Genomic DNA, 27,311 nt, shown 5'->3' with positions numbered 1-27,311 from the left:
TAAATTGGGGGTAAATATAATGCTAGCAAAGGAGTTCGAGCACTGTTTTCCACAGTCTTTTAAGTATTAACTTCTCATAAAATAAAATTCTTTTGATTATTAACAGGTTTGAATATATCCAACAGATACTTTGTCTGCCTCACATCTGTATATTCAATGCTGCCTAATATAATAGGCCAACACTCTCAATAAATAGTTTTTGGATTAATACATTTCTCAAAATCCAACTATAAATTGTATTCAGAAAGGACGGTGGGTGCGTTATGGAAATCTGAGGGCTGCTGTTTACTTCCGTGGGCAAGTCACCTAATCTCTCTGCATCCTCAGCTACAGCAAATAGAATAATAGCTGTTGCCATAGTGGGAGTGCTACCCAGGATGAAATGAGATCATGTAGCTATGGTACCACATAGTTATGAAGCTGATATTTAAATAGGGCAGAGACTGTGTCAGAGGAAGAATAAAAGGATTGGAGTTAACCAAACAGCAATGGGTTAAATAAGGTAAGATCACACACACCCAGGAGTTGCTCTTTGTCCTTCCTCTTTGTACCAACAGTTCCTCATGGTATCAAGCACCTGGCAAATACCTTATGTTCTTCTGCACACAAACAAGTTATTTATAAGTAGCAGGTTGAATACAACAACATTTTCACCTTTACTACAAAATATGCTCAAAATAAATCATTAACAATCACACTCCCCTGATGAGAAGACCGCCACAGATTCACAAAAAATCGAAACAACTCAGTCTTCCAATCTTAGGACTTCTGGTCCCTACAAGATGGATTTGGTTACTGAGCAGAGGCAAAAGGTGTTTCTGCAAGAACTGACCCTTAAGTGAGGGATTCTCAACCTGCTTTCCTAAAGGAGTGATGGACCAGGTGCATGGAGGCTCCTCACTCAGGAGTGCTGGCTGTCCGTTTCCTGTGCACCAATGAGGTTCTCTGTTCATTTGAAGTATTGTTAGGGTTTCTTCCCAGGTTTCATCTTTCTTCATTCTCTTTGTTTTCCCCTGGTTCCACATTCAGAGCTTTGGCCTTTAAAAGTCCCACATCATCTGGACCCCACAGGCCCTTTCATTTGTCAACTCCCAAACTCTAGGCTAAGAATCCCTCCTGAAGATCAGAAGTCCAATGCTGATTATGTCTCCTCAAACTGTGTGTCTGGAGAATGATAATAGTATATTAATTTCATTAGGCATTACTCAATGAGAAACAAACTCAGTCTGTTATACCATTTAACAGTAAGAGAAAGAGGTAAAACATATTTATGCCGTTACTCTTACATGACAAACGATAACTAACCATTCTGGTTTATCCAGGATTTTAAAACTTTAAGTCTGGTGTCTTGATAAACTCCTCAGTCCTGAGCTGACTAGGATGGTTGGTTTTGTAGGATGATCTAATATTTACTGACTAGATTTCTAATATAAATGGCCTACATAATGGAACTTGCCTAAGCTTGTTCAAATGAATTACACTACTTTAAATCAGGGCTCATTGTTTAGTTTAATTTTTTTAACTTAATATAATGGGAGAGTTTTTTTTCTACCCTTTTGTAAGTGTAGACATTTGTAGCCAAATGGAATGAAGCAAATTTAGTTAGAGTGAGGATCTCCTGTTAGGCTAGTGAACCTGAAAACTTGATTTTTGTCATCAGTTGTGTGTTCTTGGTGCTTTACATTATTATCTTTGTCCTCTTCTTTTCTCTACATAACAGGAGAATGATTCTAGTATTTATCTCATGCGGGGGGGGGGGGGCAGGGGATGAACTGAGATACTTCATACAATACTTGAGACAGTTAACAGTGGCTGACATACACCAAGTTAGGATTAATGAATTGATTAATGGTCATCCGTAAGTTGATAGAGTCTACTATATCAGGAAGATATTGGTATACAGACAATAGATTAGCAGAGAAACTGTCCATCTTCTTCCTTCCTCTCTCCACAAAGCTGGTCACCACTTTTCACTGGAGGGCATTCCTAAGTCTCTTCAAATGTGGGGGATACTCAGGTTAGACGGGCAATGCACAATGAGCCTCCTCTAACAGGAAATGAGATCATGATGAACAGATTTCCACCCCACCCCTGCTATTGCTTTAGTTTTTTCTTTCCTTTTCCTTCAACTTCCCATGCCATCATCAGTTTTTTTGCTTCAAATTTGCATCTCGGATGCCACATTTTCCCACATCTGTCATTCTAACTAAGAGGGGAAAAAAATCACTTCTGTTTTTATAGAGCACAAGTCTATATCCCACTTGACAAGTCTCCCATGAAACACTTTCAGTTCTAACTCACCAAACGAAGTATCATTCCTTGTTTCAGGGGCCCAAAAGTTTAGGGCACATACTTTAACTCTTAGATTATTCTTTCAGAGCATATACTTTTCCATCTTTGCCTAGGGATTGATCAAATTCTGTGGAACCTTATTATCTCTTGGTTTTCTGGCCATTCATAAAGCCAACAAATCTTTTTTTTTTCCCCAAAGAAACAAGAAAAAAGAAAAAACTAATGTTTCCGGGGGGCGGTGCTGTATGTCCACCCTGTTACCTAGTGACAGGTTCCAAACTCAGGAAGCAAATAATTGTGCACATTGGGAAAACCAGCCCTACTTTAACAGGGAAATTCAACCGGAATTTTCAACTGAGCAAAGGATCATAAGCAAGAAGACACGGATTGGATTGGAATCCTAGCTATACCACCAATAAGCCATGGAACCTTTCAGTGGTTTTCAGTTTCTACAGCTCTCAAGTCGAGAAAATTATTATATCTTATCCTGCAAATCAAATGAGATAATTATTATGAAAACATACTTGTTACCACCATCCTCACAAAAGGTCTTATATGTAACAGAATGACAAAACAAATTTATAATGAAGGCCAGAAAAAGGTAGTTAGCCACATCCTTGTGCAAATCTAGTCCATCTCCCAACCTCCCAGTGGTTGAAACTTGATCCTCATATAATTGCCAACTACCTTAGTTCTGATAAGAGCTCTAGTCTTTGGAAACAGCTTAGCTTTAAACCGCTCCCCCACCTAGCTAAGACCAGTTTCCCAGATCCACCCACTCTTTCTAAGAGGTTATGGGGAAATTCTCTACGACTACTGGATTCCCTTCTGTGTTTTACTTCCCTAATTGACATCAAACAGTTCTATACAAAGATGACTGGATTTCTTGTTATATGTCTCAATCTGGGGAAAATGCTCACTCTGAATCCTCTTAAAATGGAAGGGAATTATTTGAATATATTCATTTCCCTGGATTTTAATCATTCCCAGGAGTAAGTAGAGAAATAAACACATGCAAATTATTTTTTAATGATGTAACACTTCCTTCAGTTAACTTGCAAAATAATCCTATGGTAAAAATACTATAGCACTATAGAAGGAATTATTTTTATTATGTATGCTACCCAGAAATAAGCTCAATATAACGTTGCAACTAATGAAATATTCAAATTCAACTAACACCAACAGGTGTTTTAGTACTTCTAAGGCTGTGCTTCTTTGCATGATAGGATGAAGCAGTAGGACACTCAAATTTTCTTCCTCCTCCACAAACATCCATCCTCCCACCTACTGCTGTACACCAGATCTTCACACAGCAATCCCATTCTGCTTCACTGTGATTTCTATTGAACAGTGAGATGTCACTTTGTCTGCTTGCAAAGATAAGTCAGTTTTCTTAAAGCTATTCTCCCATCTCATCCCTCAACAAAGTTACCAGAGGATTCAGTGCCATCCTCCAACATAGGCAAAACTCCAGAAGAGCAAAAGGAGTAGGCCTGATGGAAGAGGTGGCACACAGGTGCACCCAGCAATAGCATAGTTGAAAGTAAGTGCTCAAAGGGAAAGCTAATAGGAAGGTAGTTACCACATCAGTGTTTCCCAAATTGCATTTTGAGTAGGACAGTACATTGTTATGTGGGACCAGCCTGCACATGGTAAGATACTTAGAATCTCCAGTTCTGCCTACTAAGTGCCACTGTGACAACATCTTCAAACACTACCCCGTCCCCAGTGACAATCATTGCAATGAAGGACATACCATCTTTTTTATGGCCAGTGCTGGGGGTTGAACTTAGGGTCTGGGCACTATCCCTGAGCTTCTTTTGCTCAAGGCTAGCACTCTACCACTTGAGCCACAGCACCACTTCTAGCTTTTTCTGTTTATGTGGTACTGAGGAATCAAACCTAGGGCTTTATGCATGCTAGGCAACCGCTTTACCACTAAGCCACATTCCCAGTCCAACATACCATCTTTTCTTAAGCAGAAGACTGATACTGCTACAAAAAGGAAAAGCAGGAAGGATCCCAGCATCACCAAGTGAGTCCTCTTGGTTTCAGAAAGTACCAAGGGTGGTTCTGAAAAACAAAAAGAATTCACTATGTGTGTGTGTGTGTGTGTGTGTGTGTGTGTGTGTGTGTGTAAAGCACATGTAATATGTATGTATATGAAGTTATATTTGTAGTACTTTTATATTTGTAGGGCCTCTTGCTTACTAGGTAGGTTCTATCCCACTTAAGCCACTCTACTAGCCCTTTTTGCATTAGTTATTTTTGATATCTCAAAAATCTCATTTTTATTCCTCTTGGACTATGATCCTTTGATTTATGCCTTTATCTCAATGCTTTATCTCATAGGCATGAACTAGCACGTTCAACCATCAGTTGAGATGGAGTCTTTCAAATTTTGGGGGGGGAGCCTTGGGTCTGGACTTGAACTATGACCTCCCAGTCTCCACCTCTCAAGTAGCTAGGATTATAAGTTTGAGCCACCGTGCCTGAATAAAATAATGTTTTTATGGAAAGTGGTCAGGAGAATAATCATGCTAGAAGTTGAATTCAGTTTAGCTTTAGGTTAATTTTCTTAAATACTTAAAGTGAATGGCCAGAGAGGAGATAGTTTTGGTAGGAAAAGGTAGGAAAGTGAGAGCCCTGGAGAAATGAAGGAATAACAGGTTTTGGACAGATGAAACTGGAATTGAGTTCTTCTGCTGCTCTTAATCAGTTTTGAGATCTCTAAGATTTTTAAGCAGCCTACAAAATGGAAACACTACGTGATTTCTTGCAAGGCTCTAAATACTACAGTACATGACTGTTTGAAACTAAATGGCAGTCTTAATGATACCACTTCCTCATGCTTTTTTAAACATAGAACACAGAGGAACAGGGAAGATCAACCTGCAGTTAAGTATCTTCAGTTCCTCACATCTTGGTCCTAATGGGAACCAAAGTTACTTATTTTTCTCCAAGTCTCTGTCTGTGGTCCTACACAGAAGAAAAAGGGGTACCATGACACAAAGATACAGGAAAAATGCCATCTCTTGACATAACAGCCTCTCCCTTATTTTCTAAATACTTTTTCCCTATTTGTTCATAATCCCATCCTGGATTTCCTTTATATATTGGTTGACTTTTCAACCTAAATTTTCATTTGTTTTCTCTATCAGTTTGACACTGAAATTTGTCAACATCTATTAGGGGGGAGGAGTGAGAAGTAACCTCAGAACCTTTTGTTGGTGGTGGTGGTGAACATGGGGCTTGGACTCAGGGCCTGGGTGCTATCCTTGAGTTTCTTTTGCTCAAGGCTAGTGCTCTACCACTTGAGCCACAGTGCTACTTCTAGTTTTCTGGAGATAAGAGTCTCACAGACGTTCCTGCCTGGGCTATCTTTGAGCCACAATCCTCAGATCTCAGCCTCTTGAGTAGCTAGAATTACAGACATCAGCCACAGGCACCCAGCTTTCAGAACACCTTTTGGTTTACATTAAGCAATTTCCCTGTCTAACACCAGCAGCTCACTCTTACGGTTCTAGCTACTCAGAAGGCTGAAGCCTGAGAATCATGGTTCATCATCAGCCCAAGCAGACAAATCGGGGATGCTCTTATCTCCAAATAACCAGAAGTGGAAGTGTGGCTCAAGTGATAGAGTGCTGGCTATGAGCTAAAAAGCCCAGGGACACAAGGTTAATGGTTCAAAGCAGACTGCTCTGAGCTGAAATATTATCGAAAGCTTAGGATGAGGCATATGGGGGAAAAAGTATGTCTCCTGTTTGGAATAAGACAAAAGTATATTCCATTTACTTCCTGCCACAGGAACCCTAGGAAGAAAGAAGCAACTACTAGGTGCTAGGGACTTGGGTTCTTGAAACATGGGGGGGAGTCAAATATCACCCTTAAATCTCCCTAGGTACTTTAAGTATAGGATCATTTCCCACATGCAAATGTTTACTTGCTTGTTTCTGGAGTGGGAACTGTGTCTTACTTATCTATGAATAGCCAATGCCTAATATGCTGCTTAGCAAGTAGATACTATTCAATAACTATGCTGAATATTTATTATGCAGCACTATGACTTGGGGGGAGGTGTGAGGAAATAGCATGTATTTAGCAAATATAGTGTTGTCCAGTCATTCACTTATCCAACCCTCATCCAATGACTATGATGAGCAGCCATCATGAGTTCAACACATTTTGATATTCAGAATATTACCTGGAATGATCAATTCTGCTGTATTGTTTTCCCAGGAATCGAATCTCCGAAAAGTACAGTAGAAAATCTCATTGGCTGTAGTGTTGATTCTCAGCATGCTGGTCACATTAAAAAGCTTCTCCCTCTGGGACTGGGTGATATTAGTCTCGCCACTCAGGAATCGGTGGTCACTGCTTGTCCAGATGACTTCAGCCTCGGGGTATCCCTCAGCCTGACATGTTAGTTTGTGTTCAGAGGTGACTGGATCCACAGAAATCCTCTGGTTGATTTTGTTGTATGGGGCTAGGTCATGAGCAAAGAAAAGTCAGAGATTTCTCCTATGATTACTCTTCTTAATTTGGCTTGGTGTTGCTCTGCATTAGGAAGGTTATCAACTTATATGCTTTCTTCTGATCCATTATGATACTTATTTTATATAAACACTTGTGTTGGGACTGGGAATGTGGCTTAGTGGTAGAGTGCTTGCCTAGTATGCATGAAGCCCTGGGTTCGATTCCTCAGTACCATATGCACAGAAAAAGCTGGAAATGGCACTGTGGCTCAAGTGGTAGAGTGCTAGCCTTGAGCAAAAAGAAGCCAAGGACAGTGCTCAAGCCCTGAGTTCAAGCCCTAGAATGGCGGGGGGGGGGGGGGAACACTTGTGCTGGTTATTTTAAGAAGTCATTAAACTATTAAAGGAAATATAGAAAGTGTGATTCAATTTTAGATACTTATTTTGAGAAGTTTTAGGATTAAAATACCCAGTTCACTGACTGTTCTAATAGATTGTTTAGTGTATAGATATTACATAAGATGTTAAGTCCTGTTTGCTCATTGCAATGACATTATCATGCTTTTATTCTGTTGGCACAACAGTTGTTTTACTTGTAATACTTTAGTAAACCATTAATTGTCTGGACCCTTCATTCTCCATTCCTTTGCCAAAGACATAAAAAAGCGTAGACATAATATTTTCACAGAGATTAACTCAAAACCGTCAGCATAAAATACAACTGAAATAAATAATAATGCAATGTTTTAGTACTGTTAAATAAATGAAACCAACATTAATATAATCAATATAATTATGAACTTAAAATGTAAATAATAGTTTTTATGAATACTTGAGAGTCCTTAACCTGGTACCTGCCGTGCTTAAAAATCATTTTAAAATGAAAACATGGGGCTGGGAATATGGCCTAGTAGTAGAGTGCTTGCCTTGCATACATGAAGCCCTGGGTTCAATTCCTCAACACCACATATATAGAAAAAGCCAGACATGGCACTGTGGCTTAAGTGGAAGAGTGCTAGCCTTGAGCAAAAAAAAAAAAGCCAGGGATAGTGCTCAAGCTCTGAGTTCATGCCCCAGGACTGGAAAAGAAAAAGAAAGAAGAAAGAAAACAGCATCAAATAAGCACTTCACATAGTAATGTTGCCACAATAGAGGGCAATCCACATAGCATGTGATTTGACTTATGGACAATTAAAGTTTAAACCTAAAATCACGGTTACTGATTTTAAAAATCTCAGGAGTAAAAATGTTTGTTTTTTAATCCATTTATGATCATTTCTTAGGGGAAGATGAATGATGATGTTGTTTCATGTAGAGGAACACATACAAATGTAGCACAACTCTAATACATTCCACAAGATTATCTACTTCAACAGGGCACATACATGTGGATATATGATAAAAAAAAAATTAGAACTTCTACTTAAGTTTCCTATGCTTTGCTGGTTGATAACAGATCTCACCTTGTCTGCCACATAGGGCTCTTCCAGGAAGAAGGGAATTTTATGTTACCTTAGGGAGGAGGTGACTCCCATTGCAGTTAGAGATTTTCAGATTCTCTTGTAACTAAACTAATCTGATAAAATGAGCTAATTAAAAAGCTTCCCACAAGCCAGACACCAGTGACTCATGCCTGTAATCCTAGCTACTCAGAAGGCTGAGATTTGAGGATCACAGTTCAAAGGTAGTCTGAACAGGAAAGTCAGTGAGACTCTTATTTCCAATAACCTACAACAAGCCAGAAATGGAGCTGTGACTCAAGTGGTAGAGCACTAATCTTAACTACAAAAGCTCAGGGACTGGGGCTGGGAATATGGCCTAGTGGTAAAGTGCTGGTTTCCTATACATGAAGCCCTGGGTTCCATTCCTCAGCACCACATATATAGAAAAGGCCGGAATTGAAGCTGTGGCTCAAGTGGCAGAGTGCTAGCCTTGAGCAAAAAGAGGCCAGGGTCAGTGCTCAGGCTCTGAGTTCAAGCCCCAGGACTTGAAAAAAAAAAAAAAAAAAAAAAAAAGCTCAGGGACTGTGTTCAGGGCCCTGACTTCAAGCTCTGGGATCAGAAAAAAAAAAAAAAAAAAGGAGGTGAAAGGGGTGGGGAGGGAAAAAAACTGTGAAAATGAGAGGTGACCCTCTCTAAAAAGAAATGTACTCATTACCTAATTTCTGTAACTGTAACCCCTCTGTACGTCATCCTGCACCCTTACAATAATTTTTTTAAAAAGCTTCCCACAAAGAAACAGAATTGAAAACAATACTAATATATCAAACAGAAACCAAAAGAAAATGTCAGAAGTGACATTTTACTAGCCATATTATGAAGTTAAATACAATACCTAATTGAATCTGAAAAATGTTGCCTAAAACTTCAATACTATGGAGATTATATACATTTTTTGGCAGTGGAGTACATGTGTTAATAGTGAATTTTACTCTAAGAAATATTTTGTCTTGATATATTATTTAGTGATAGCTAAGCATCACAACTAGCAAGACATTTAAGTATTGTTTTGCTAGCCAGGTGCCAATGGCACATGCCTGCAACCCTAACTACTCAGAAGACTGAGATCTGAGGATCACAGTTAGAAGCCAGCCCAGGCAGGGAAGCCCAGAAAATTCTTATCTCCAGTAAACTACCAAAAAAGCCAGAAGTGGAACTGAGGTTCAAATAGTAGAGTGCTGACTTTGAGCAAAAAAAAGCTCAGGGACAATACCCAGGTCCTAAGGACTGGAACAAATTTTTTTTTCCATATGTAGTTAAATTTTCCACCTCCAAAATGTCTATATTTATACATTTAAAATGCATTTATAATGCCAGGTGCTGGTGGTTCACGCCTATAATCCTCGCTACTCAAGAGGCTGAGATCTGAATCTCTTATCTCCCATTAACCACCAGAAAACAAGAAGTGTTGCTGTGTCTTATAGTGGTAGAGTGCTATCTTTGAGCAAAAAAAGAGTTCAAGAACAGTGCCCAGGCCCTGAGTTCAAGCTCCATGATCAAAAAAAGCACTTACAATGCATCAGATTTCACACAATCCATATGAAATAGGTGGTAATCTTTGCCTTACTGAATGGCAATTTCTCATGATATAATTTATATATTAATAAGGTATATTTATAGCATATACACACTATAGTTATATAGTATATAGTTATATACACACTACCTTAAAATGGTTTTAGATGGGGTATGAAATCAAAACTTTTTGCAAATCCCTGGTTTAGTAGATAGCCAATGTTTGTTGACCATTAGCACTGGTTCAACACCAGTAAGTGCTTGTTACTTTTTGGTTTGGGTTTTTTTTTTTTGCCAGTCCTGGGGCTTGAACTCAGGGCCTGAGCACTGTCCCTGGCTTCTTTTTGCTCAAGGCTAGCACTCTACCACTTGAGCCACAGCGCCACTTCCGGCTCTTTTTTATATGTGTGGTGTTGAGGAATCAAACCCTGGGCTTCATGTATATGAGGAGCACTTTAACCACTATGCCATATTCCCAGCCCCAGCTGTTACTTTTTAAATCATTGTACAACATGCTACAAGCTCCAAAAGTGCAAAGATAGGCAGCGAAATACAGTTATTCAGGACAAAATTGTCAAAGCCAGACTGCCTGAGTTTAGAATCTTACTTTGACATTACAAGCTGGGTGGGTGGACTTTAGGCAAATTGCTTAACCTTCAAATGTCATTTTCCTCATTCTTTTTTTTGCCAGTCCTGGGGCTTGGACTCGGGGCCTGAGCACTGTCCCTGGCTTCTTTTTTCTCAAGGCTAGCACTCTGCCACTTGAGCCACAGTGCCACTTCTGGCTTTTTCATATATGTGGTGCTAGAGGAATTGAACCCAGGGCTTCATGTACATACATGAGGCAAACACTCTACTACTAGGCCATATTCACAGCTCCTCCTCAATCTTAAAATGGGAAGAATTATGCAATGGAGCATTGACTCTAAGATGTCTTATGCTGAAAGACATTCATGTTTTTGTTTTGTTTTGGTTTGGTTTTTTTGTTTTGTTTTTTTGGCCAGTCCTGGGGCTTGAGCACTGTCCCTGGCTTCTTTTTGCTCAAGGCTAGCACTCTGCCACTTGAGCCACAGCACCACTTCTGGCCGTTTTCTATATATGTGGTGCTGGAGAATCGAACCCAGGGCTTCATGTATACGAGGCGAGCTCTCTTGCCACTAGGCCATATTCCCAGCCCGACATTTATGTTTTAAATGTAGTAAAATGTGAAATATACTCATCTTAGATGTAATGAAGTACCTAATAAAGTTGAAGAGTAAACAAATGTATAAGCAAAAAGCTTAATACAGGGCCTAACACATTCTAAGTTCTATATTAATGTCAGTGTCTTCTTGCTAGCAGTAGTAGGAGCAGCAGTAGTAGTAGAATTGTTCCTCCTCTTCCTAAGAAAGTACAGACAGTTCCTGAACAGCCTCAGAAATAAGTTTTCAAATATTTAATGTTCATGTTTCAAGAATGTTAGGCTAATTTCACTTGAGGAAATCACTTACTCATTCAACACATTTTTATATGTTCATGTCACACTATTACTTTACTATATATGTCAAGTCCTAGGGATACAATGATGAATAAAACAGACCAAAATCCTTGCCTTTGTAGAGTTTATGTTCTAGGAGGAAGAAAGAGACAGTCACCAAAATACATCATATGATATGCTACCCTACATATTAGATAAAGTTAGATGCTGTAGGGAATAAACAGTGCTGAAGTTTTTTAGGGAAGGAATGTACTTGGTGGAAGAATGATAACAGTTAATCTTTAATCTTTTGATCTTTTATCAAAAAAGCTTTATCAGGAAAAAAAAAAGCTTTATCAGGATAACTATGCAATACTTTGTTCTTTCAATTGTCCAATCCCATTAAAAGTTCTGAAAGTATTAAATGACCATTTCATTTTCCCTGAATGAAAATTCCCAAAACGTAATAGTTCAATGATTAAGAAACACATTTTCAATTGAAAGTCAGATACCTAGCTGGGTGCTGGTGGCTCACACCTGTAATCTTAGCTTACTCAGGAGGCCGAGACTTGAGGATTGTGGTTTGAAGCCAGCCAGAGTAGAAAAGACCACGGGACTCTTATCTCCAATTAATCACTAAAAAGCCAGAAGTGGAGCTTTGACTCAAGTGGTAGAATGCTAGCCTTGAGCACAAATACTCAGTGACAGTGTATAGGTCCTGAGTTCAAGCTCCAGGAGAAGCACACACATACATACCCAAAAGTCAAATGGCTGAGAGTCTGGTATTTAAACTAATAAACATAAAAGATGTAATAACACCCAAAGTGATAGTGATCGTTCAGTTAAATCCCAAACTACACCCTTTCAAATTTCAGTTTTAAAATGCCTCACCTTTAAAACCCCATAATGAGTAAACTCCCCAGGGGGAAGCTGAGTTACCACACATTTGCAGTGATGGGAAGAGAAGTCCAGCAGTTGCTGTGAAATCATTTGCATAAGGAGGTGACTCAGGAGTTCACTTCCTTGGATGTAAAGCTCCTACATGCCAGCCACTACACTTCCATGGGTAGCACTGCCTCTGTGTATGCAAGCTTCATGGCTAGATTTGTTCAGGAGGTGAAAGTTTCAGACTCTTGGTCTAACTCAACTTACGTCCCCCAAACCATATGTAAATGACAAGATACAGATTTAGTCATTTCTAACATAGAACAGAATGGTCAAACAAATCAAGTGAGGATTTGTTTATTTGCTTTATTCTATCACGAGATAGAATAAAGCAAATATTCTATCTCGTGATAGAACAAAGCTGGCCAGAGCCTTGTGATTCATGCCTGTAATCCTATCTACTCAGGAGGCTGAGATCTGAGGATCCCAGTTCACCTTCCCAACAACTTCCAGAGACTCTTATCTCCAATTAACTACCAGAAAACCAGAAATAGCATTGTGGCTCAAAGTAGTAAAGTGCTAGCCTTGAGGACAAAAAACCAACAATATCAGAAAAACTCCTACACAGTGGAACACATATATATACCTTGGAATATATTCCTTACTATAAAGGCCACTCTATGCATATTCCTAATAGACCTAGAAGAGATGCTTGTTTGGGGAACAGAAATTTACACTCCATGCTTCCTTCTTCCCAACTGCCAAAATATTTTTTTGTGTGTTTTGTTTATTTGTTTTATTTTCTGCTAGCCTAGTCTAACAATGCTGACTATTCATGGGCTTGAAGCTTGATGATTTCTCCAAATAATTTAAAAAATAATAGAAATCTGATACTTATTGGACTAAAAAAAAACTGAAAATGTCAACAGGTGATATCTTCTTAATAATAGCATTATTTAAGCCAGCATCAAAGACTCAGTAATATATCATAAATATCATCATAAATAGATAAATAACCTCTATATAATTTTATGCCTTTTTTTTGGGGGGGTGATAGTCCTGAGGTAAGGCTTGAACTCAGGGTCTGGGTGCTGTCCCTAAGCTTTTATGCTCAAGGCTAGCACTCCATGACTTGAGCCATAGCTCCTTTTCTGGTTTTTTTTAGTGTTTAACTGGAGATAAGAGTCTCACAGACATTACTGCCTGGGCTGACTTAGAACCTCCATCATCAGATCTCAGCCTCCTGAGTAGCTAGAATTACAGGCATGAGCCACCAGTGCCTAATTTTTTGTTTGAGTTCTTAATTATTGGTGATCCTTTATGATAAGTGTAAACTTTTCATACTTATTGTAATATAGAGGTCAGATCTGGCCAGTGCTATCATTGTTGAGGTATCAGATTGACTCCATCTCAGATTAGTTAAAGAGAGCAAAAGCTGACTCCATCTTCACTAAGATCTCCCCCACCCTATCCAGGGAAGTTCCCCTTCGCTGGGATAAGATTGTGTAAACTGCTTGACCACCTGAGTAGTGAAATGCTCAAAGTTAAGCCTGTGCCCTCCCATGAGTAGGTGTATCCACCTGCATCAGGTGAGCCCCACCAAATCCATGCACCAAGACTAACTAAAATGATAGGTTGGTCCAAACAGTTGCTATGAAGCAGATTGTAACTCCAATGGCCACCTGCGTGTGACCTGGCATGCTCTGTAAGTGTTGTAGCCTCATTGGCCACCTGCGTGTGGCAGGCTTGACCATGTGGTGTTTGCCTTTATAACCCGACCCTTAGTGTGGCCCGGGGCACACAGTCCCAGCTCCCAAGCCTGTGCTGCAGCCCTGGCTGGCCAGCCTGCTTTTCACGGATGCAGTTCCATCTCCCGAGTCTGGGCCGTGACCCTGGCCGGTCAGTATACTTTTTACTTCCCCAATAATTTCATCATTTTACTTGAGACTGTCTCTGAGTGGTGGATTCTTGGAAGGATGGGGGATCCCCCCACCCTCAGACCCCATTACATTGTGGTCCCCTCCCGTGGGGGGACCTCATTACACTTATATTATTGATGATAGTTATTTCAGGAATAAAAAGACAAAGCGAGGATTACTTAATTCTAGTCAAACATTTTAAACCTGTTTAATTCTAGTCAAAATACTAGTGGGGCTGGGAATGTGGCTTTCTGGTAGAGTGCTTGCCTAGTATGCACGAAGCCCTGGGTTCAATTCCTCAGTACTATATACACAGAAAAAGCCAGAAGTGGCAATGTGACTCAAGTGGTACAGCACTAGCCTTGAGCAAAAAGAAGCTCAGGGACAGAACCCAGGCCAAGCACCAGGACTGGCCAAAATAATAATAATAATAATAATAATAATAATAATAATAATAATAACAAAAGATGTAGACACATAATCTCTAAGCTATGTCTAGAGAAGACAGATTCAGCTCAAAATAGAGGGAAATGTCAACAGTCCAAATGATAGAGACATTACTGTGGAAAGTGTATGACCCTTTGTGGGGATTTCTGTTCTTCGTGGGAATCTGGATTACTGCATATGCCTGGAAACCTTGCAGATCTCAATTCTATGAAATTCGTCAGTGAAAGCAGAGGTGATGGGTATTTTTCTCTCCTTACCTAATCCCAAAGTTTGAACTCAAATGAACTGATGACATATTTGTGGGTCAGTACCTCAGGAATGAACACTCACAGTTTCTCTTCAACACTCCAAGATAACATCAGTGTAGATTCTTGAGATGAATGTATGCCTGGTAAACATAGCTTGAGATATTTCTGCGCAGCAGTGGTTTTCTCTGGACTTCATATGACCATTTTATGCTTTCTTAGATAAACTTTGAATCTTTATTTTAATTTAAACTTTACAATTGCATTAGCTTTATATATTTATTTAGGCTGGATATGGGAGGTTCAAAGGCAGAAAAATGAGGTAGGCCTAAAGGTACAACAAAAGTGGATAAAAAAAGTTTCTGGGGGAACACACAAATAGTGGTTTCTGTATCAGAATGCCAGTGTAGTGGTAAAGGGCAGAAGATTATTAGTGGTGAAGGGAGAAGAGGTGCTTATGCAATTCATTTTCATCTCTACCATAGTATATGAATTATTTGAAAATGTAAGTATTATGTTTATCATAATAAAAGAAATACAAATCAGAAATTTCTTTTGGAAAGCTGAACTTACTATAGAGCATGACTCTATGTTGTTTGGTACTAGATCTCCAGTAATTAACAAGGCTGAGATGTTCAAGAAGGGCTCCTTTTTTGCTCAAGTATGTTCTGCATATGAGTATGTGAATGAATGAAATGAATGAATGAATGAACTGGTTGCTGCTGTTCTGTTGGAAAGACTAGACTTCTAAGACTGAAGAGCTCTCTCAACACTTTGGGATTTTTTTTTTTTTTTGCCAGTCCTGGGCCTTGGACTCAGGGCCTGAGCACTGTCCCTGGCTTCTTTTTGCTCAAGGCTAGCACTCTGCCACTTGAGCCACAGCGCCACTTCTGGCCATTTTCTATATATGTGGTGCTGAGGAATCAAACCCAGGGCTTCATGTATATGAGGCAAACACTCTTGCCACTAGGCCATATTCCCAGCCTGGGAATATTTTTTTTTTTTTTTGCCAGTCCTGGGCCTTGGACTCAGGGCCTGAGCACTGTCCCTGGCTTCTTTTTGCTCAAGGCTAGCACTCTGCCACTTGAGCCACAGTGCCACTTCTGGCCATTTTCTGTATATGTGGTGCTGGGGAATCGAACCGAGGGCTTCATGTATACGAGGCAAGCACTCTTGCCACTAGGCCATATCCCCAGCCTGCCTGGGAATATTTTTAATTTAAAAAAAAAAGCCTTATTAACTGCAATAATTCTTACCATTGACTTTCAAAGTAATTCGCTTGTAATCTGCGCCACCATAGCTGATCATGCAGCAGTAAACACCTGCATCCTGCAACTTCACGTCTGTAATGTGGAGGGCAACATTTCCTTTGATGAGCTGGTCCTTCAATAGCCACGCCCTCTGCCTGTAGCTACTGTGTTGATCCTTCAGGTCCTCTTGCCCAAGTACAAACTGAATAATTTGCTTCTCTTCCTTCTCCCAGTAAACCGCCAATGAAATCATGTCTAATTGATTTTCTACTGGGAATCTGCATTCCATTGTCACATTACTGCCATAGTCTACAACATATAGGTCCTTGGGAACTGTGATAGTGAATGCTGCAAAAGAAGATGAACAACCTTCAGAGCATGTAAATTTCTCAGAACACTTGCAAATTGTGTAGAGTTTAAAATCACACTACTTGGTGAGTTATATGATCATTTTATGGGAGGACTTGCTTTCTTAGAATACATGTTTTATTCAGTGGGCTTGAAACCTATTTAAACCCTATATCCTATGTTATAATAATATAACATTAGCTAAGCAAGTTGCTATAACTCATAAACATATATTACTGTAAAAATATATGGTGATGGAGTAATTTTAACTAGAAAGACTTAATGTCCTCTGGAATGCCCGTTGGTTACACACCCACATGCCTTCAAGAGTCTGAATTGTAGAATCTATTGCCTTAAATTTTGATTGGTTCCCTGGCCAGAGGGAATACATCTAGAAATTTAGGCAGAGCCTCAGGATGTTGACAATGCTAGGTCACCTTGACAGTTTCCATGTACATTAAAATTGTTCCTTAGAATAGCTTCATTGGGGGCTGGGGATATGGCCTAGTGGCAAGAGTGCCTGCCTCGGATACACGAGGCCCTAGGTTCGATTCCCCAGCACCACATATACAGAAAACAGCCAGAAGCGGCGCTGTGGCTCAAGTGGCAGAGTGCTAGCCTTGAGCAAAAAGAAGCCAGGGACAGTGCTCAGGCCCTGAGTCCAAGGCCCAGGACTGGCCAAAAAAAAAAAAAAAAAAAAAAGAATAGCTTCATTGGAGCCAGGCACTGATGGCTCACATCTGTAATCCTACCTACTGAGGAGGCTGAAATCTGAGGATTGTGGTTCACAGCCAACCTGGGCAGGAAAGGCTGTGGAACTCTTCTTTTTTTTTGTACTGGGGCTTGAACTCAGGGCCTGGGCACTATCCCTGAGCCTGTTTGTGTTCAAGGATAGCACTCTACCACTTGAGCTACAGCACCACTTCTGGCTTTTTCTGAGTAGTTTATTGGAGATAAGACTCCCAAGGACTTTTCTGCATGGGCTGGTTTCCAACCACGATCCTCAGATCTTAGCCTCTTGAGTAGTAAGGATTACAGGTGTGAGCTACCAGCACTGGGCTGGCTGTGAGACTCTTATCTCCAATTAAGTACTAAAAAGCCTGAAGTAGAGCTGTGATTCAAATGGTAGAACACTAACCTTTGAGCAAAAAATCTCAGGGGCAGCACACTTGCCCCAAGTTCAAGCCCCAGGACTGGCACCAAAATAACAACAACAAAAAGAAACCTTCATTGGGAAGATATCTCATTAGCATGTCATAAGCAATATAGATAGAATGCTCCCTGACTTGTTTATAATAGACAAATCAAAATATTCCTATAGGCCATTTCCATTCACTGGGAAATGGGTAATCTGCTCATTGCTCATTTTGAATTGCTTATGTTTTCTTTATTTTTATGTAGACACAGCTGACTTGTTTATAAAATAAAAGGAAAAAATATTTTCCTCTAAGAAAATTGCATCTACCTAAAAATTACTATTTTAGTTTTAACCTTAGGATTAAAATATTTAAAATACAGAAACTAATGACAGGATTTGATGACTTACCATTAAGCAAATTATAGTAGGCTGTGAATATAAAGACACTAAATATCCTCATGTTTCTGGAATTACCTAATACTAGAAAACACAAAAAGAAGAGTGATTTATTCAACAAACACACCATGTAACAGTAGTAGAAGATTAAAGTTTCTAATATATAAATAGCTCCTAACAATCAATAAGAAAAATTATACACAGGGCTGAGAATATGGCCTAGTGGCAAGAATGCTTGCCTCTTACACATGAAGCCCAGGGTTTGATTCCCCAGCACCACATATATAGAAAATGGCCAGAGGTGGCGCTGTGACTCAAGTGGCAGAGTGCTAGCCTTGAGCAAAAAGAAGCCAGGGACAGTGCTTAGGCCCTGAGTCCAAGGCCCAGGACTGGCAAAAAAAAAAAAAAAGAAAGAAAAAAGAAACAAAAAATTAAACACAAACTAGTTCTAAACTAAAGTACGCCTGAAAACCAGAATAGGACTGATTGGTGTGGAAACAGCAAATGATTTGGAAGTTCACTTAATAGCCCAGAGCCATTAGAGCCATAAGATGAGAGTCATATTACAATTAGTTATAAGCCCTGAAAAAATTATAATGTATATTCAAAGTAAGTCAAGAAGACACTATACCCAAATCTTCACAGTTATTGTTTTATAGTTTTTACTACATTTCAACACATCTGGAAACCCAAATGTGTGTTATGCAAAATTTCAAAGCAAAATGATGTTAACTTCCACTCCTCCCACTTTTCAATGCCTTTTCTCTCCTACAATCAAATGCTTCCACGTTATCTTTTAATTATTCAAGTTTTCTACATTACTATCCCAACTAGGCTAGGTTCACTCTTCAAAATTTCACCTTCTACATCTCACTCCAAATTGTACATATAACCTATTTTCTCAATGATTACATTTGACTAGTATCAGAGGGTGGGAAGGATATAACTGTCTTGTGCTACTTTTCCAGGAGTATCTTCCTAGATTCCTGTCTCCATTTTTAAACTTTTACTAATTCTTTTATTCAGCAAATGCTGAACTGTGCAAGGCACTATTTCAGGCACTGAAAAAGAGAGCAATGAGCAAAAAAGAGATATCATTCTTCTCTTTGAGTTTATATCCAAATAGAGGGGTAAAAGACTTGCACTGTATTGTCCAATATAAACATATTTCCTCCTTTGTGTTGTACATGTATTTACAAGCTTTCATAAGTCAGTTTTCCCTCTTAGTGTCTCTCCAACCTTATAATCACAATCACTGCTATATATGTATCAAGCAAATTAATGGTTTTAATCATAATTATATATAATTATACAGTCTAAAAAATCAATAAAAAATACACAAAAAATCGAGGAAAATGAGGAAGATTTTTTGTTTTGTTTTGTTTTGTTTTTTTGGCTAGTCCTGGGGCTTGGACTCAGGGCCTGAGCACTGTCCCTAGCTTCCTTTTTGCTCAAGGCTAGCACTCTGCCACTTGAGCCACAGCGCCACTTCTGGCCATTTTCTGTATATGTGGTGCTGGGGAATTGAACCCAGGGCCTCATGTATACGAGGCAAGCACTCTTGCCACTAGGCCATATCCCCAGCCCAGGAAGAGTTTTTTATATTTAGTCCAGAGAATAAGAAATAAGAAGTAAGCCAGGCACTGGTAGCTTACACCTGTAACTGTAGCTACTCAGGAGGCTGAGATCTGAGGATCGTGGTCCAAAGCCAGCCCACGCAGGAAAGTCTGTGAGACTCTTATCTCCAATTAACCACCAGAAAAGCAGCCCCATGACAAGCAAAAAAAGAAAAATAATAAGTAAACAAAGCAGAGAATGTTCATTTGCCAATAAAAATATATTTAATTGATTAGGAGAACATTACAATGAAATCCCCTTTGTACTACTAATATATGCTAATAAAATATTTTAAAGTATATTTAAAATATGATACCATCTTTCATTTATTAACTTGACCTCATATTTGGTGCTTGTAAGGATATGGTTAAATACACTTTCTTGCCCACTAGTGGTAGGAATGTGAAGCAGTAGAATTTTGGGGGGGGGGTGATTTGGTAATTTCTATTAATATTTTAAAAGTTGCTAGGAACAGGTGGCTCACACCTGTAATCCTGGCTAATCAGGAATCCGAGATTGGGTAGGACTATGGTTCAAGGCCACGCCTTTTTTTTTTTTTTTGCCAGTCCTGGGCCTTGAACTCAGGGCCTGAGCACTGTCCCTGGCTTCCTTTTGCTCAAGGATAGCACTCTGCCACTTGAGCCACAGCGCCACTTCTGGCCATTTTCTATATGTGGTGCTGGGGACTCGAACCCAGAGCTTCATGTATACAAGGCAAGCACTCTTGCCGCTAGGCCATATTCCCAGCCCTTAAGGTAGCTTGTTTTAACCAAGAGCTTAGCTCAATGGCTTGCACCTGCTACCTATGCTACTGCAGAAAGCCTAAATAGGTGAATCATGGCCCAGTTGCCAGCTTAGGCAGGAAGCAATACCCTAATCTTACAAACATATGCATACAATAATATGTATAAAAAGATAATATTACTATCAATAGTCAGAGACTGAAACTATACTGATAGCCTAAATCATTAGATTCATTTGTGTGTATGATGTGTGTGTGTGTACATGTGCATGTGTATGTGTGTGCCAGTCCTGAGCCTTGAACTCAGTTCCTGGGTGCTATCCCTGAGCTTTTATTCTGCATTCAAGATTGGCACTCTACCACTTGGCCAGAACTCCACTTCTGTCTTTTTGCTGGTTAACTGGAGTCAAGAGTCTCATGGAAGTTCCAGCATGCACTGGCTTTGAACCATGATCCACAGATTGTTTTGGTTGCCAAAAAAGGTTGGGAGTGGAGAAGGGTTGCTATTGGAAACAAAAATTAGAGACCAGGGCTGGGCATATGGCCTAGTGGCAAGAGTGCTTGCCTCATATACATGAGGCCCTGGGTTCAATTCCCCAGCACCACATATACAGAAAACGGCCAGAAGTGGCACTGTGGCTCAAGTGGCAGAGTGCTAGCCTTGAGCGGGAAGAAGCCAGGGACAGTGCTCAGGCCCTGAGTCCAAGGCACAGGACTGACCAAAAAAAAAAAAAATTAGAGACCAAATATGCTGCTAAGCCTCCTACAAGGCACAGGACAGCACCCAAAGACACATCTTGCCTAAAATGTCCATAGAGTCAAGATTGAGAAACTTAGAAATTGCCATGAACATTTTAGAAAATAGCTGTCGTTCAGTCTTTTTCTCTATTAATCCTTAAAAATGACTATTGTCTTATCATACATTTAATACTCATTTTATTTAAGATTATATTTTGCTGTATGATATTCATAAACATCTTATTTAATTGTCCTATGATATTTACTTCCCTTATTACGTATAACATTGTTTCCCTACCTATTTGTATATTCAGCAAGTATACCAATATGATACCATCTTTCATTTATTAACTTGACCTCATATTTGGTGCTTGTAAGGATATGGTTAAATATGCTTTCTTGCCCACTAGTGGTAGGAATGTGAAGCAGTAGAATTTTTTTTAGGGTGATTTGGTAATTTCTATTAATATTTTAAAAGTTGCTAGGAACAGGTGGCTCACACCTGTAATCCTAGCTAATCAGGGATCTGAGATTGGGTAGGACTATGGTTCAAGGCCATCATATAGATGTTGTATACCAAGCCCCAGGTTAGGCCTTGAGGATGCATTTTCCTAAAGAGACTTGTAAATCAAGGAGAAAGAATAGTCTCTTGAGGACTGGGAATGTGACCCAGTGGTAGAGAGCTTGCCTAGCATGCATGAAGCCCTGGGTTCGATTCCTCAGTACCACATATACAGAAAAAGCCAGAAGTGGCACTGTGGCTCAAGAGGTAGAGTGCGAGCCTTGAACAAAAAGAAGCCAGCAACAGTGCTCAGGCCCTAAGTTCAAGCCCTAGGACTGGGGGGGGGGGGGGGGAGAGAGAGAGAGAGAAAGAGTAGTTTCCTGATTCTTTTTTTTTTTTTTTTTTTTTTGGCCAGTCCTGGGGCTTGGACTCAGGGCCTGAGCACTCACTGTCCCTGGCTTCTTTTTGCTCAAGGCTAGCACTCTACCACTTGAGCCACAGCGCCACTTCTGGCCATTTTCTGTATATGTGGTGCTGGGGAATTGAACCCAGGGCCTCATGTATATGAGGCAGGCACTCTTGCCATTAGGCCATATCCCCAGCCCAGTTTCCTGATTCTTGACATATGCTGAAAATTGTTGACATAACATTGTATCTTCATCCAACTAATATTGTTAATTTACTTATTTACCTATTTATTTTTATTACCCTGGTACTAAAGCTTGAACTCAGAGCCAGCACACTCTTCCTTAGCTTTTCACTCAAGACAGGGACACCTTTTCACTTCAGGTTTTTAGCTGATTAATTGGAAAGGAAAGTCTCATGGACTTTTCTGTCTGGGCTGGCTTTGAATCAGTCCTCCAATCTCAGACTTCTGAGTAGCTAGGATTACAGAAATAAGCCACCAGAGTCAGGCCCTAATATTGTACTAATATTCTTTCTAGTTTGATTGTGGAAATGTAAAACATGAGTTTTTTTTCATGGATTTGTTTAAGGTTTAGTGTGCTTTTGGAGTTACCACTTCCTCTGTCTGTTTATAGTACTGGTTTCCTTATCAACCAGCAATAGTATGAACCCTTTGTGTCAAAAAAAAAAAAAAAGATATGTATACTAGCACCAGCACTGAGGGGCTGAGCCAAGAGGATCACTACCAGTTCAAGGCTAGCAAGGGCTACATAGTCCTTACCCCTCCCCACAAAAGATATTATGTATGAAAAGGATAAAACAAAACAATTCATTATCCTCTTGCTAGTACCAGGAACATGATTTTTATTTCATTTTATGCTCCCTATAGATGGGGAGGACGGATGGCATCTAAGCCTGTGAGAGCACAAAGTTTGCTGAAATAAGGCTTCAGAAAAACACATAATACCACTAACTCTAAGCAAAGCATTGTTGAATAAAACTGAAGGACATGATATCTGATATCCTCTGAAAAGTTCATGCTGTCAATGTTTATAGCAGAGTCTTGTGGAGTTCTTGTTTTGTTTTGTAGTCATGGAGCTTGGACTCCGGGCCTGAGCACTGCCCCTAAAGCTTCTTTTTGCTCAAGGCTAGCACTCCACCTCTCGAGCCACTTCTGGCTTTTTCTGTTTATATGGTGCAGAGGAATGGAACCCAGGGCTTTATGCATGCAAGGCAAGCACTCTACCACTAAGCCATATTCCCAACCATGGAGTTCTTATCATTTAATACATCTGGTGGAAATTTTTAGGTGTGATAATGTGGTGATTGATTTGATTCTACAATTACCTATTTGTCATCCTATTTTCGCCAACAAGACTCCATTCTCTAGGAGTGCAGCTGTCACTAATGAGAGGGGGAAAACAAGGAAGAGAACTATCAGGTAAATAAACAAGATCTTGGACCCCACCCTAGGATAATTAGCCTAGACAACACAATGCTCCCATTTCCAGTAAGTCACTGTGACCCCACATGAATTTCCATACAAGAACAAAAGACATTCACAGAGCAGTGAAGGTAAAGTGCTGAAGATGGCTCATTCAGGGATGGGCAAGTAGGTTTGTCCCTGGGGGGGAGACCAGTAGAAGGCTATGGACCCCATAGCCTTCCTCTCTTCCCAGGGTTGGCTAGCAAGGAAGAAGACAAAGATGCAAGATTCCTTTCTCAAAAATAAGACTAAGGACTAAAAGAATTGAGCCCCAGTGGCTCACTCCTGTGGTTCTAGCTACTCAGGAGACTGATAACTGAGGAGAGGTTTGAAGCCAGCCCAGGCAGAAAAGTCTGTGAAATTGTTATCTTTGCTAAGCTACCACAACAACAACAAAGCCAGAAGTGGAACTGTGGCTTAAGTGGTAGAGTACTAGCCTTGAGCAAAAGAAGCTCAGGGACAGTGCCTAAACCTCTAAATTCAATCCTCAGTACAAGCAACCCCCCACCCCAAGAGTTGATCTATTAAATCTTTACAAAATTTTGAGCTCTATCAAACTTTATTAAACTTTATCAAATGGTGACCCAACACTTTTCCCCTTAGCCATGCTGAGACACTCTTGCATTTGGCTTTCGTACATGTGGCTTCAGTTCTTCACAGAACTTTGGTGGTTTTCTTCAAGATCACATTCTAACTGCTGTCTTGCCTTCTTCCACTGACAAAGGCTAATTTCTTCTTCATGATATCATAGTTCTCCTTAAATAGGTCTGGTAATACTCATATCAACTGACACATCCCTTCTGGAGAACAACTTTCAAATTTCATTAAAGGCCTTTTAGACACTGACTCAGGAGTTAGCCGTCTGAGAATTCATATGAGTAAATAGCCAGCAATGTTCCAGAGAGTTACGTGCAACAGAGGTTGCAAACTACTATGTATAAGCTCTAGATGCAGCAATATGAGATTAATCTCATTTGGTTAGCCAGTATGATGGAATACAGAAATAAAAAATTATACTCACTTCAACAGAAAATGCACTATACAACTTGTGGGTGGGGATGGGAGAGAAAAACTGGGAGAGAATGCAGGGGAAGGGGTAACATTGTTCAAGAAGAAATGTACTCTTGGGGGCTGGGTACGTGGCTTAGCAGTACAGTGCTTGTTTAGCATTCATGAAGCCCTGGGTGATTCCTCAGCACTACATAAACAGAAAAAGGCAGAAGTGGGGCTCTGTGGCTTAAGAAGTAGAGAGCTATCCTTGAGCAAAAAGAAGCCAGAGACAGTGCTCAGGCCCTGAGTTCAAGCCCCAGGACTGACAAAAATAAAGAAAAGAAATGTACTTTTTTACCTGGCTTATGTAACTGTAACACCTCTGTACATCAGCTTTATATAACAATAAAAAAATTTTTTTAAGTCAGGACCATTGGGCATCAAGGCTCCCTGAGTTCAAGACCCATGACCAACAAAAAGAAAAATATTAGAAAGCAGCTGGGTGCTAGTGACTCATGCCAGTAATTTAAGCTACTGAGGAGGCTGAAATCTAAGGATTTCAGTTTGAAGCCAAACAAGGAGGAAAACTCCATGAGACTCTTATCTCCAATTAACCAGCAAAACACCAGAAGTGGAGCTATTGCTCTAGTGGTAGAGTAGGGTGCTAATCTTGAAGGAAAAAGCTAAGGGAGCGCATTCTGACCCAGAGTTCAAGTCCTAGTACTGACACACACACACACACACACACACACACACACACACACACACACACACAATTTATGATGATAGTTAAGTAATAGATAAAGCATCTATAGTAGTTTATTCAGATTAAAAAATAGTAGAACATCTATTCTCTTATTCCTTTTTCTTTCCCCCCCCCTCCCCCCCGCCCCCAGTCCCGGGGCTAGAACTCTGCCTGGGTGCTATCTCTGAGTTCCTTTTGCCAAGCTAGCACTCTAATCACTTGAGCTCAAGCCCACAGCAGACTACTTCTGTGATTAATTGGATATAAGAGCCGCACAGACTTTCCTGCCCCTTCTGGCTTTGAACTGCAATACTCAGATCTCAGCCTCCTGAGTAGCTAGGACCTCTTATCCCTTTAAGACAACTGAACTTTTATTTAGGACAATGTCGAGATGTCTAGGAACTATGTTGACATGTTCACTCTTAGGCTTCTCCGATGTCTTTAGGTCCTCGGAGCAGAGAGAGCAATGAATTTAGGCTCCAGAGCCCTGGCTCCCAGGGCAGGGAGGGACCCTAGGAGATGCTGTGGACAGTATTGATCACCCCAATGCCAGAGAGCAGCAAAAGATGGACCCGGACCTAGGCATACAGAAGTCCAGACTAGGAATTTCTCAACCACCCCAGCTAATCTACCTCCAGAGCATACTTCCTATAAGCATATAAGACTGACATCAAAGCAGAACGTCACCTCACTTTGTCCAAAGGCCAGATATAGTGTCATCGGTTCTTAGGTATTCACCTACAAAGGCAATAATACATAGATAGCATCGCGTTCTCCTCTTTCCCGCTCTTCTCCCCATCTCCAAAGGCTCAGCCTTTAAACGCTTAGGAGCTGGGCTTAGAGACTGCAGGAGTGGGGGCACAGGGGGTGAAAGCCTCTCCTTACCTGCAGGCGGGGACCGGGCGGTGCGCGGGGAGAGAGACTCGAGGGTGGTGCGCGGCACCGGCAGGGCGTCGGGCCAGGGCACTGGCGTTGGGGGCTGATTACTTTGGGCCCCAGGGATTTCCGCCCACCCGCGCCCCAAGCCCCTCCCCCAGGAAAGCCAGATGCATAGATGTAACGAAACCAAAAGTGGAATTTAACAGTCTCCCAAAACGCAAGAGTCCGTACACGCCACGCCCCCGAACCGTAGAGACCCGGAGAGACGCTGCTCAAAACCAAAGTACAAACCGGATTGGGGAACGGGGAGCAAAACTCAAGTGCTGAGTGCTTGCCTAGCATAGCCAGAACCAAAAAAAAAACAAACAAAAAAGATTAAAGCAAACTTACACCTGATATATTTTAAACAAGCCAACCGCTGAAACCATGAAGATTCCAGCTTTTGATTTTTACCTTTAGAATTAAGATCTTTGGGGATGGAAGCTCCGCTCAAGTGGTAGAGCTCTAGCTGAGCAGTCACCACACCTTTATAAATTCTGCCACCAGATTTGCTGATCAAAGCCCTTTCAAGACAACCGAGCATCTTGAAATGACTTGAAACCACACAGAGATGGTAAACAGCGTGCCCACGTGGCTTTGGTTTTTATTCTAGAAAGTAGGTGTACATTGATAATAGGAAATATATATTTAAAACGTGGACTTTTGTGACTTCCTCAAATTCCTCGACATAATGAAACTTTAATTGCTTAGTCATTAAAAGAAGTTCCCACCATGAGCTATACCTTTTAAGAATGCCCTGGATCTCTGCGGTACTGTCATTCCTGAAGTCCAGGTAAAGGAAGAACATATTTTTGGTCAGGATGGGAAAAGTCTTTCTAGAAACTGGAAGAGTGAGGGGCTCAAAATAAAACCCGTGACTATGTGAATGTGACTAACACGAAACTTGATGTCATAATTTACTTAATCATTTTCACTGTTGGGCTTTTGGGTCCTTCCCTTCATCTATAAATTCAACTCTTTACCCTTCACCTTTTCTACTTCTATGTTTCCATTCAAAAAGACCACATAGCAAATGAATATGACATCCACATTGACTTGCTTGTGACATTTCCTTCAAATTAAGAATTTTGATAGATTGTCAGGTTTTTATTTTCAGTTTGGAAAACACTGGACATAATATTGCCTTAAAAATCTGATAGAGGCAGACTGAAAAGAACCCCAATAATAAGGAAACAAAGGACCTCTCTGAAATTGTCTTATTATTTTTCAATGACTCTATATTCTTTATCTCATTTATGGGGTGTTCACAAGCACATCTGAGGGAAGCTGGGAAGAGAGC

At 40.3% G+C, this 27,311-nt stretch overlaps 1 protein-coding gene across 1 annotated transcript; it reads right to left on the bottom strand.

Moving 5' to 3' along the window:
• Positions 1-502: 502 nt before the first annotated feature.
• On the bottom strand, positions 503-26,058 carry Cd274 (CD274 molecule). Its single transcript, XM_048352030.1, has 6 exons — positions 25,979-26,058; positions 17,881-17,952; positions 15,993-16,334; positions 6,500-6,781; positions 4,261-4,368; positions 503-1,164 (listed from the first exon to the last, which is right to left on the bottom strand). The coding sequence occupies exons 2-6, from the start codon at positions 17,930-17,932 to the stop codon at positions 1,142-1,144; spliced, it is 807 nt and encodes a 268-aa protein (XP_048207987.1). The 5' UTR covers positions 17,933-17,952; positions 25,979-26,058; the 3' UTR covers positions 503-1,141.
• Positions 26,059-27,311: the final 1,253 nt, after the last annotated feature.

This window comes from Perognathus longimembris, chromosome 1 (genome assembly GCF_023159225.1).
Source record: "Perognathus longimembris pacificus isolate PPM17 chromosome 1, ASM2315922v1, whole genome shotgun sequence".
NCBI lineage: Eukaryota > Metazoa > Chordata > Mammalia > Rodentia > Heteromyidae > Perognathus > Perognathus longimembris.
Note: the sequence above shows the minus strand (reverse complement) of the source record. Positions and strands in the feature narration are given on the sequence as shown.